The sequence below is a fragment of the Babylonia areolata genome, chromosome 30 (genome assembly GCF_041734735.1).
Source record: "Babylonia areolata isolate BAREFJ2019XMU chromosome 30, ASM4173473v1, whole genome shotgun sequence".
NCBI lineage: Eukaryota > Metazoa > Mollusca > Gastropoda > Neogastropoda > Buccinidae > Babylonia > Babylonia areolata.
The window spans coordinates 23268856-23281017 of NC_134905.1; the positions used below are offsets into that span (position 1 = coordinate 23268856).

The 12162-nt window shown below is 37.9% G+C and overlaps 1 protein-coding gene across 2 annotated transcripts in view; it reads right to left on the bottom strand.

Annotated features, from left to right (window-relative positions):
• The window catches only part of LOC143275542 (glycerol kinase 5-like), a 58192-nt gene that overhangs the window by 10700 nt on the left and 35330 nt on the right, over window positions 1–12162 (bottom strand). Inside the window, exon 16 of one of the 2 annotated variants that reach the window (XM_076579731.1) lies at window positions 9205–10367. The exons of the other annotated variant lie outside the window; for it this stretch is intronic. Within the exon in view, the coding sequence (XP_076435846.1) occupies window positions 10210–10367 (158 nt within the window). The 3' untranslated portion in view covers window positions 9205–10209. Of the gene's footprint in view, window positions 1–9204; window positions 10368–12162 lie in introns of those variants that run through there. 2 annotated transcript variants of the gene reach the window in all.

Here is a 12162-nt window from a genome sequence, read left to right on the forward strand (position 1 = left end):
AAAAAGTATTATATCTGCTGAGGGGTGTTTTAAGCACATTTTTAAATGTTTATATTCTTTTTATTAGACAGTAAAAAAAAAATAATAATAATAATAATAAAGCATTATATCTGGTGAGGGGTGTTTTACGCACATTTTTAAATGTTTATATTCTTTTCATTGGACAGTAAAAAAAAATAATAATAATAATAATTAAAAAAAAGCATTATATCGGATGAGGGGTGTTTTATGCACATTTTTAAATGTTTATATTCTTTTTATTAGACAGTAAAAAAAAAATAATAATAATAATAAAGCATTATATCCGGTGAGGGGTGTTTTACACACATGTTTAAATGTTTATATTCTTTTTATTGGACAGTAAAATAAAATAAAATAAAATAAAATAAAAAAAGTATTACATCTGGTGAGGGTTGTTTTACATATATTTTTAAATGTTTATATTCTTTTCATTGGACAGAAAGAAAAAAAAAGTATTATATCTCGTGTGGATTGTTTTACGCATATTTATAAATGTTTATTTTCTTTTCATTGGACAGTAAGAAAAAAAAGTATTATATCTGGTGAGGGTTGTTTTACGCACATTTTTAAATGTTTATTTTCTTTTTATTAGACAGTAAAAAAAATTTTTTTTTTTTAAAGCATTATATCTGGTGACAGTTGATTTACGCACATTTTTAATTGTTTATATTCTTTTCATTGGACAGTAAGAAAAAAAATAAATAAAGAATAAAAACAAAAGGGTCCAGAAAGAAGATTTCAAATGAGGCTGGGAACAAGGGAGCATAGGATGTGGATGTGATTTCCGACAATAAACTAAATCACGTTTCATTCAACAGATCCAACATTAAAAATTACATTCTTCCTCTTAACTCTCTCCATACGAACAGCGAAAGAGACGACGTTAACAGCGTTTCACCCCAATTACCATCATCAAATATTGCAAGTCGAAGGCTCTTATACTGAAGAGGTGAATGTTGACAAAGAATACCACAATTCTGACGACGGAAGCTAAAGGTTGGGTCATTCAGACACCCACAGGACATCCGAGGGGTCTGTGTAGAGGAGAAGAGAGGACTGGCCGTACTGAGTGAGTTAATAACTCGAGACAGCCACCATCAATGGCCAAAACAATGAGCCTGAAAATCAGTCATATCAAATTCATACAGAAAGGAGGAGTTTGTATTATACTCCATGTTTGGTGATACATACACTTACAATGTCAAACTGATGCAAACTAGGCCTATCGGTTTGCTCTGCTTGGCCAAATTTCGCGCGACTAACAGTGAAAAGACGCCCCTTCTTGCCCGGTCCGCTCTTAGCCAATCAAACGCCTCTAAAAGCTATAAGCGCTGAATCATTCCTTTGGCCAAGGCTCTCCACGCAATCTCGTCAGGTTTTCGCTCTGTCTCGTCTTACACAAGCATATCAAATTCATACAGAACTCACGTTTCTGTTCAGTTTTGAGAAACACGGTACTCACTGACATTCACTGACAACTGGGGGACTTACGAAAGGAATGATTCGGGCTTTTTGATTCCTCAAGAATGGTCAGAAACTCCTACACTCAAGTCTGCCATGAAAATGTGCGAAACAAAAAATTCCATCGGATTCATACTGATACCCTTTTCAAACATCAAGCTGAAGGAATGGAATGTATAAAGATCTCAATCTAACATTCTGAAATGGTCCAATCAAATGTTAAAGACCACGTTGTGTATGTTCACACACACACACACACACATCACATCACACATCCTGGGCGCAAAAAAAAAAAAGGACGTCATAATGAGAGCACTCTACGATCATGAGCAGATAAAGACAAAAAGGAACATTCTTATCTCCAAACAAACTTAGGGCTGTAAAGATCGCTTCATACAACTCAGCCCAGGGCAAGGCACTTTGTCTGAAAACAACACACACATTGTCAGCTTCATAATAATATATATACCCGAATTATTATTACTCTGCTGCCGTTATACAGAAAACAGGCGATTAGTAAGCATAAAACAATGATGACAACAACAACAACAACAACGATGATGATGAGAAAACTGTGCAGAAATTCGCAGCAAGTCGGATTTAATAATTAAAGCCTCTGGGTCCTGTTGTACTGTACAGACCGTCTTGCATTTTGTTCAAGAGACACGCCCCTTGTCTGCCATGGTGTCTGTGCGATACAGAAACTGCCACCCAGTTAAGTCTCTAGGTAAGACGCACACACTGTCTTCTGTTCTGTCTTCATATGATAAATGCTATTTGTCTATATCATGATATACAAAATCATCCAGTCTCCCTGTGTATAATCGCAGGCACCATGTTTCATTCTGACTTCACGTTATGCACACACTTATGCCAGTTTATCTACACAATATACACGCAGTCCTATCTTTTCCTGTCCGTTGTTACGGCCTGGTTTGTCCACACATTATACACACATACACAATATACACACAATCCTATCTTTCCCTGTTACAATAGACACATACTCTTCCACTTTGTCTATATCATGTGACCAACAACCGCGAAGGGTACACAAAAACGTCACTTTGGTCATTTAGAGTATTTGGTATCATAGGAAACTAGAGAAAAATAGCTTTTCGGTGGTACTGAACATTATTATCAAAGGATAAATACAAAGTGTACACACCATCTTCCACCCTGCATATACGTACTGCCTTGCACTGTATCTACATCATACTACTTATACCATGTAATTCCATCTTCCATTTTGTCTATGAAGTATACAAAAATATCATTTTCCAGCCTCTCTCTCTCTCTCTCTCTCTCTCTCTTTCTATATATATATATATATATATATATATATAGAGAGAGAGAGAGAGAGAGAGAGAGAGAGAGCAACGCAGGCCAGATCTACACCTGCCCACAATGCCACAGACTCTGCAGATCACGGACTGGACTAATTAGTCATCAAAAGGCATGCCGCCCATCCCTGGCGGGAACTTCCCACTGATCTTCGCAAGCGAAGAACCAGCCATCATCATATATATATAATTATATACATATATACTGCCTTCCATTGTTTCTGTTCCATACAATACCATCTTCCATTCTATCTGGAAAAACAACAACAAAGAACAAAAGAACATTGCGACTGGAGAGCTACCACTCTTTACTATTTTGTTAAAGAACAAAAGGATACACATAACATGATAAATTATAGTCAATATAATTATATGATACTCAAACAAGATATCCTTTCTTACCACACACACACACACACACACACACACACACACACACACACACAGACAAAACTGACATGTAGCAGTAGTAGTAGTAGTAAGACCACATGAATCACATGATAACTAATTCGTGTGCACATTCATGATACAGGCATGAAAATACCCCCAGTTTCATCACCACCAGCGTACTGATATGACAAAGGGAGGGAGGGAGACACACGATAACTGCTCTGTGTCCGCTCTTCTTCTTCTTCTTCTTCTTCGTTCGTTCGTGGGCTGCAACTCCCACGTTCACTCGTATGCACACGAGTGGGCTTTTACGTGCATGACCGTTTTTACCCCGCCATGTAGGCAGCCATACTCCGCTTTCGGGGGTGTGCATGCTGGGTATGTTCTTGTTTCCATAACCCACCGAACGCTGACATGGATTACAGGATCTTTAACGTGCGTATTTGATCTTCTGCATGCATTTACACACGAAGGGGGTTCAGGCACTAGCAGGTCTGCACATATGTTGACCTGGGATATCGTAAAAATCTCCACCCTTCACCCACCAGGCGCCGTCACCGTGATTCGAACCCGGGACCCTCAGATTGAAAGTCCAACGCTTTAACCACTCGGCTATTGCGCCCGTCTCCACTATGATCAAATCCTAGCCCGGACAGCCGGGACAATAGCTGTCTCGTTTGCTGTCCTTATGGTCTTATTCGATATGATTAACTATCACACATGTATTCATAATAAACTGTATTAAGAGAAAGCTTTTCAAAGCTGTTTTGATCAATGAGACAGGCTAGTTTGTCTGCAACAGAATAGAAGTTCACTTCATATGGTAAGTGATGAACCTTTTAGTATCACTATCAGTATCAGTAGCTCAAGGAGGCGTCACTGCGTTCGGTCAAATCCATATACGCTACACCACATCTGCCAAGCAGATGCCTGACCAGCAGCGTAACCCAATGCGCTTAGTCAGGCCTTGAGAAAAAAATAAATAAATAAAATAAAATAATAATAATAAAATAATTTTCTTTAAATAATAAAAAATAAATTTTAAATAAAAATAAATAATAAAATAAAATTATATAAAGTAACAATTTTTTTTTTAAATAAAAAGTAATACTAATAATAATAATAAAAAAATAATAATAATAATATTAATAAAATAAAATAAAATAAATAAATAAATAAATAATAAATGAACCTGTTAAAGAGGTGGTTAGATGTCTGCAATTCTTTTTCCCCTCCTTCTTCTTCTTCTTCCGTAATGCCAATCCATCTTTCTGGTACCGTATAAAAAAAAAATGAGGCATTAAAGAAATAGCCCCTGACCCAAATTCTGCAGAAAAGAACCTGAAACTGACAGGTGATCAACAACAACATACCTGTGAGCCCAACAGAAATAACCTTCAGTTAATTCCGAAAGTCACATAATTATGTGAAACATATTAACAAAATGTACAAAGGTATCTCACGTAATACTAGATATTAGACAAAATGTGTGACAAAATATGATCCATCTTTCTTTGGTTTTTGTTCTCTCTCGCTCTCGCAAAATTGGGAGGAGCATGTACATTCGAGTGATAGATTTGATTTGAACAGATCGTATACTTCTACCCACTTTGTGAAGAACTATCTTATATCTAACATGGACCGTTATTTACGATTTATTTTGACTAGATTTAGATTTGGTATTTCCGGAATTAATACACATCAGTATCGTTATAAAAATGTATGCAATTCATTAACGCTGTGTCCTTTGTGCAGGGAAACAATTGAAGATGAAGTTCATTTTGTGTTGAAGTGTCCTGCCCTGAACGATCTCTGTTCGAAACATATTCCAAAGAAATATTATGAATACCCATGTTTGTTTAGATTATGTTTATTGATGGCATCTACTGATGATAATACTATTCGAAACTTTGCATGGTATCTGTATAGAGCTTTTAAGCTCAGAGACACAGTATTGTCTTAGTTTGTTTCCTTATTAAGCTGTGAAATCAATTGCATAAACACTAACAGTTATGATGACATTTACAATTTTTGTTATTGCCCCGTGTTCATGTGGGGCTATGGCCTTGAATGAATAAATTATCTCAGTCTCAGTCTCTCTCTCTCTCTCTCTCGCTCTCTCTCTCTCTCCCCAATACCTTGTCGTCATGTGTAACAGTATCTTCAGTTCACTGATCCACAATGTGGTGTTGTTACCTTTCCGTTTCGCCAAGTCCTATCGTAAGTTTATAAAGCGAAACAGTACCGACAGTCTCTCGCATTTCTTGATTACAACTTGGAACTTTCACAATGATCATTTATACATTCACCCTCTTTTCTCTTGTGTCCCAGTAATTGATAATGTTTGTGTATCTACTGAGAATCAAAATTAAACATCTTTAATTAATTTTCATGTATCATGGGTCCATTTATTCTGTACAAAATAAAATTGAAAAAAAAAAAGTTTCAGTTGATTCTTATTCACGAGGCAATAGCGGAGCTCAGAGCAAGGCTAAAAACACACGGAAAAAAAAAACCCAAAATATTTACAGCTTGATATTCAAGGTGTTCAAAATCAACAAAAGCAGATTGCTCAAAGCAAAATAAACTGATTACATAAAAAACAAAGAAACAATAAAACTCTGAAAGCACAAAAGATGATATAATACTCTGGTGCCAGAACGTCCCTGGGTGTGACAGTCTCAATTTCACACAAGAGAAAATCAGACCTTGTGACCAGAATGCGCTACAGTAAGCCTAGCTGACTATGCGCTATAGTTTCACTAGCTGACTATGCGCTACAGTAAGACTAGCTGACTATGCGCTATAGTTTCACTAGCTGACTATGTGCTGCATTAAGACTAGCTGACTAACCAACCAAATACATATCATGACTAATCAATAACAAGATTGTGCAGTGCTAAATATTAAATGACTCAGATACATATCATGTCTATTGTTAATCATTATCATCATTATCATTGTTATCATTAAAAACACATATGACTAATTGATTACAAAATTATGCATTAATAAATACTAAATAACCCAAATACATATCATGACTATTGTTATAATTATCAGTATTACTATCATTGTTATAATCATTATCATTATTATTATTATTATTACAGATACTTTAAATAATAAAAAAATAAATTTTAAATAAAAATAAATAATAAAATAAAATAAATAAAGTAAAAAAAATAAAAAAATAAACAGTAATACTACTAATAATACATAAAATAATAATAATATCTGTATATTTGTATATAGCTATTTCCATTTGGTGCCATTTAATTTATCTTTTTATTTTTTATTCATTTTATTTGTTTGTTGATTTCTTCTTATGTTGGACATGTGCTGCTGCCAAAAAGAAAATCTCTGTACCAAAGTATAGACAATAAAGTTTGTGTATTGTGTATTGTATTGTATTGTATTGTATTGTATTGTATTGTATTGTATATATAGCACATATCTTCAGTCTGAGAGCCAAACTGGAAGTGTTTCACAAACACGGAATCATTTGCACAACAGGCTGCCGACCTGGGCAGAGCCAACTGACAGATGCCTTCGGGTGCTCATCATTCGTTTCCACTGTCAGTCAGTCAGGCTTCAATCACGAGCACACATACACAAGTACATTGGAGTCGATCTGACGACTTAATACTTATCATAAGCTTCAGATCACTGGCTGAAGGTTTCTGGCCACTGCCTCTTAATTAAAGCCTGAACCGGACTATAAATGGCGGGCGATTTGAATCAAGCCAGTTTCTCACCAGAGTCTGACACTGTCACGTCGGTGAAGGTTTATTCAAAATAAAAGCCTAATAAAGCTACGGTTTGGCTTCATTTATGGCAGAGAGCGAGATTTGCCTAGCAGCTTCCAATCTAGACCTGAATTGACTTTGGAAAGTACAAAATGTGTCAGCTACACGTAATACAAAATTTGAATGCAGAGAAAAGGGGCGCAACCGAAACCTTGCTCTCAGGAGTTAAGACTTTAAGTCCAATGTCACACAGAATGTTTTGTTTGTTTTTTTAAATATCTGGAGACAAAATGAAAAAGGAAACTCTCCAAACTGTTGTTTTCTGTTGTTTTTTGATGTTGTTTTTTCCCATGACAGTAGTATGACCATGAACAAATGAAGGCATTCTGTCCAGTCAAATCACACTGCTTTTGACCACTGCCTCTTAATTAAGTCCAGTGTCACACCAGGAATTTCAAAACAATATCTGGAGAGTTTCAGTTTCAGTAGCTCAAGGAGGCGTCACTGCGTTCGGACAAAACCATATACGCTACACCACATCTGCCAAGCAGATGCCTGACCAGCAGCGTAACCCAACGCGCTCTGGAGAGAAAATGAAAAATGAACTCTCCAAACTCCCCAGTAGTAATCAGCCATCAGTCAGCTCTACCAAGGTAGGCAGCCTGTTGCGCGAATGACCAAGCGTAGAGCTCGGTCTCCGACCGAGGATAGGTGCTATATAAGTATCCGTATAAAAAAAAATTCTTAAATCCAGTCAAATATAAACAAAACCAATGTTACAAAGGTCGATTAAATTACTGTTAAAAACACCAGGTCATCCACACATCTCAGTCATTCCATAGACATAAAAATGGGAGGTAATTTACTAAGGGAGGTCACTAGCCACAGCTAGCCACTTTTCCACCCTGAGCAGAGGTGTATTTTGCATAGGACAAGAAACAGACCCTGTCGGTGTCTCTGTACCAGAGGGGCGGTCGCTGCATAGTATGTCAAACTGAAATCAAGTTAAAAAATAATCATCTATCTCCCTCGAGCATTGAAACAGTATCCCCGAGGGAAATCAGCAGATGTCAGAAAGCATCTCGTCACATCAATCGTATGCTACTAGGTCATATGCTACTCTCCCTTCAGCTTATTATCACTCTTGTGTGTTAAAAAGAAGGAATAGGTATATGCGTCAAAATCACCTAGCGGTAAAATGACAGTAAACGAATGAGGTGACAAAGAATCGTCACCAGTCCACAGAATGAACAGACTTGGGAGATTTCTTAACACAAAGCAAGTACTTTTAGTGTTGCCAAAAACAGCTCAAACAAACACAGTCTAGATGAGTATGAAACAGTTGTTTGTCATTTCTCAATGTCAGCTAGGACCGTAATCAATCATTAAAAAAAAAAAAAAAAAAAAAAAGAGTTCTTATCAGGAATCTCATCCATTGTTTAACTGGTCATGAAAATCAATAAAAAAAAATTTAAAAAAAACAAAAACAAAAGAAGAAAAAAAAGAAGAAAAACAAGTTCTTATCGTTGTTTTTTTTTTTTAAAGTTCTCATCAGGAATCTCATCCACTGTTTAACTGGCCATGAAAACAAGAAAACAATGTCAGCATTATCACTTGTTAGCAAAAAAACAGTGCCATGAACCGTGTCAAACAATCTGTACGGCACATGCTCTGCTTGGTGGTTGTTTCCATTCCCAGCACACACACACACACACACACACACACACACACACACACACACACACCACACACACATAATGAATATTTATAAAAAGAAAAAAGAAACACACACACACACACACACACACACACACAATGAATATTTATAAAAAGAAAAAAGAAACACACACACACACACACACACACACACACACACACACAATGAAGAAAAAAGAACACACACACACACACACACACACACAATGAATATTTATAAAAAGAAAAAGAAACACACACACACACACACACACACACACAATGAAGAAAAAAGAAACACACACACACACACACACACACACACACATAATGAATATTGATAAAAAGAAAAAAGAAACACACACACACACACACACACACACACACACAATGAAGAAAAAAGAACACACACACACACACACACACACACACACACACACACACACACAAACACACATGATGAATATTGATAAAAAGAAAAAAGAAACACACACACACACAATGAAGAAAAAAGAACACACACACACACACACACACACACACACACAAGTGCTCACAAGCACACACACACACACACACACACACACACACACACACACACACACAGACATAACATACACTAACATCAGTCAAAAGTGCAGAGACAAAGGCTGGCACGGTATGTACATTTTTCAGTCACCCAGCAACCGTCTGAATTGCAATGTCAGCCAGCTACCATTTATGTCATTAACATCAGCAGTTGTTGCACTTGCTTCTTAACAAAAACAAAACAAAAAGCATAATATATATATATATATATATATATATCCATCTTGCTGTTTAAGTCACCAGGACCAACAGTTGTACTTGCTTTTTTTATATAACAATTTTTGTTGCTGTCATTTTACATGCCGCATTCATGTCCAGGTGCCACACAAAATCAGGAGAAAATGTGGGAATACTGGCACAGACACCTGAGGGTGGCTAGCAAAACAGGAGGAGGAGGAGGAGAAGGAGGAGGAGATGGATGAGAAGGAGAAGGAGGAGGAGAAGAAGAAGAAGAAGAATGAATAGAAGAAGAGGGAGGAGATGAAGAAGGAGAAGAAAAATTATGTTCCATATATCAAAAAGATGTTCAAATAATAATAATTAAAAAAATATATAAAGTTGGTTATACATAATAAACACAAGTTTACAAAAACATCAGAATTAACCAAGAAGAAAATTCTGATATTTTGGAAGGCACAAGAACAAGATGAAGAAGAAGAACAAGAAGAAGATGAACAACAACAACAAGAAGACAAAGAGTAAGAAGAATAAGAACAACATGAAGGAGAAGAAGAAGTATAAAAAAAGAAGAAGAAATAAAAAGAATGAGAAGAAGAAGAGAAAAACGAAGAAAGAAAAAAAGAAGAGAAAGAAGAAGAAGGAGGAGGCGGAGAATAAGAAAAGGAACATGAAGAAGAAGAAGAAGACCAAGAAGAAGAAGAAGACCAAGAAGACCAAGAACCACGAGACAAAAAGACAACAACGACAACAACAAAAGAAATTCAGGAGACGCCCTGGGGCAGCTAGTGGTGGTTCCCCAGATGGTACCAGTTGAGCGAGCGGGACAGTGCCTTCTCCCACAGGTGGAAGGAGTCGCGGATGGAGTCCCAGGTGGGCTGGGGTTCGAACACCCGTCCGGTGGTCCGCAGGGCCTGCAACTCTTCCTTGCTCTGCCACACCCCTGCGTGGGGACAGTGAAGACAGCGTCCGTTTCAGTGTGTGTGTCAGCTTCTCTTTCTGCTTCTTCTTTTCTTTTCTTTTTCATTCTCTTTCTTTCTTTCTTTCTTTCTTTCTTTTTCTCTTTTTGAAGAAGAAGAACAAGAAGGAGGAGGAGGAGGAGAAGAAGGAGGAGAGAAGAAGAGAAGGAGAAGACGGGAGGAGGAGGAGGAGAAGTAGTAGAAGAAGAAGAAAGAGAAGAACTTGAAGAAGGAGGAGGAGAAGGATGAAGAGGAGGAGGAGGAGGAGGGGTTGAAGGAGAGGGAGAGGGAGGTGTAGTAGGAGAAGAAGAAGAACAAGACGAAGAAGAAGCAGAAGAACAAGAACAAAAACAACAGAAGAAGAAGAACAACAACAACAAGAACAAGAAGAAGAAGAACAAGAGCGAGAACAAGAAGAAGAAGAACAAGAACAAGAGCAAGAACAAGAAGCAGAAGAACAAGAGCAAGAAGAAGAACAAGAACAAGAAGAAGAAGAACAAGAACAAGAACAAGAAGAACAAGAAGCAGAAGAACAAGAGCAAGAACAAGAAGAACAAGAACAAGAAGAAGAACAAGAACAAGAAGAACAGGAACAAGAAGAAGAACAAGAAGAACAAGGACAAGAAGAAGCAGAAGAACAAGAACAAGAAGAACAAGAAGAAGAACAACAACAACAAGAAGCAGAAGAACAAGAACAAGAACAAGCAGAAGCAGAAGCAGAAGAACAAGAAGAAGAAGAAGCAGAAGAACAAGAACAAGAACAAGAAGAATGAGGAGATGAAAGAGAAGAAGAATTCTGTTCTATATATCAAACAAGAGCATGCATATAATCATATTTTTGTACATATATATATATATTATATGTTATATCTTTTTGGCGGAGTGAATTTCTTCGACAAAGTTTTGCCAGAGGACAAGTCAACACTCTCGCTGTCATGGGTTCTTTTCCAGTGCGCTAAGTGCGTGCTGCACATGGGACCTCGGTTTAATCGTCTCACCCCAGAAAGACTAGACGCTCAGTTTGATTTTTTCCCAGTCAAACTTGTGGAGAAAGGGCGAGACCGAGAATCGAACCCAGACCCAGAGAATACAGACACTGTCCTGGCAGATGAACAGGCTCCTTAACCACTCCGCCACCACCACCTTCCTCCAGGGAGCTTGAATGGCGAGACCGAGAATCAAACCTAGACCCAGAGTATACAGACACTGTCCTGGCAGATGAACAAGCTCTTTAACCACTCCGTTACCACCACCTTCCTCCTGAGAGCTTGAATGGCGAGACCGAGAATCGAACCTAGACCCAGAGTATACAGACACTGTCCTGGCAGATGAACAAGCTCTTTAACCACTCCGTCGCCACCACCTTCCTCCTGAGAGCTTGAATGGTGAGACTGAGAATCAAACCTAGACCCAGAGTATACAGACACTGTCCTGGCAGATGAATAGGCTCCTTAACCACTCCACCACCACCACCTTCCTCCTGGGAGCTTGAATGGTGAGACCGAGAATCGAACCTAGACCCAGAGAATACAGACACTGAACAGGCAGATAAGCTTCTTAACCACTCCGCCACCACCATCTTCCTCCAGGGAGCTTGAATGGTGAGACTGAGAATCGAACCTAGACCCAGAGAATACAGACACTGTCCTGGCAGATGAATAGGCTCCTTAACCACTCCGCTGCCACCACCTTCCTCCTGGGAGCTTGAATGGCGAGACTGAGAATCGAACCTAGACCCAGAGTATACAGACACTGTCCTGGCAGATGAACAAGCTCTTT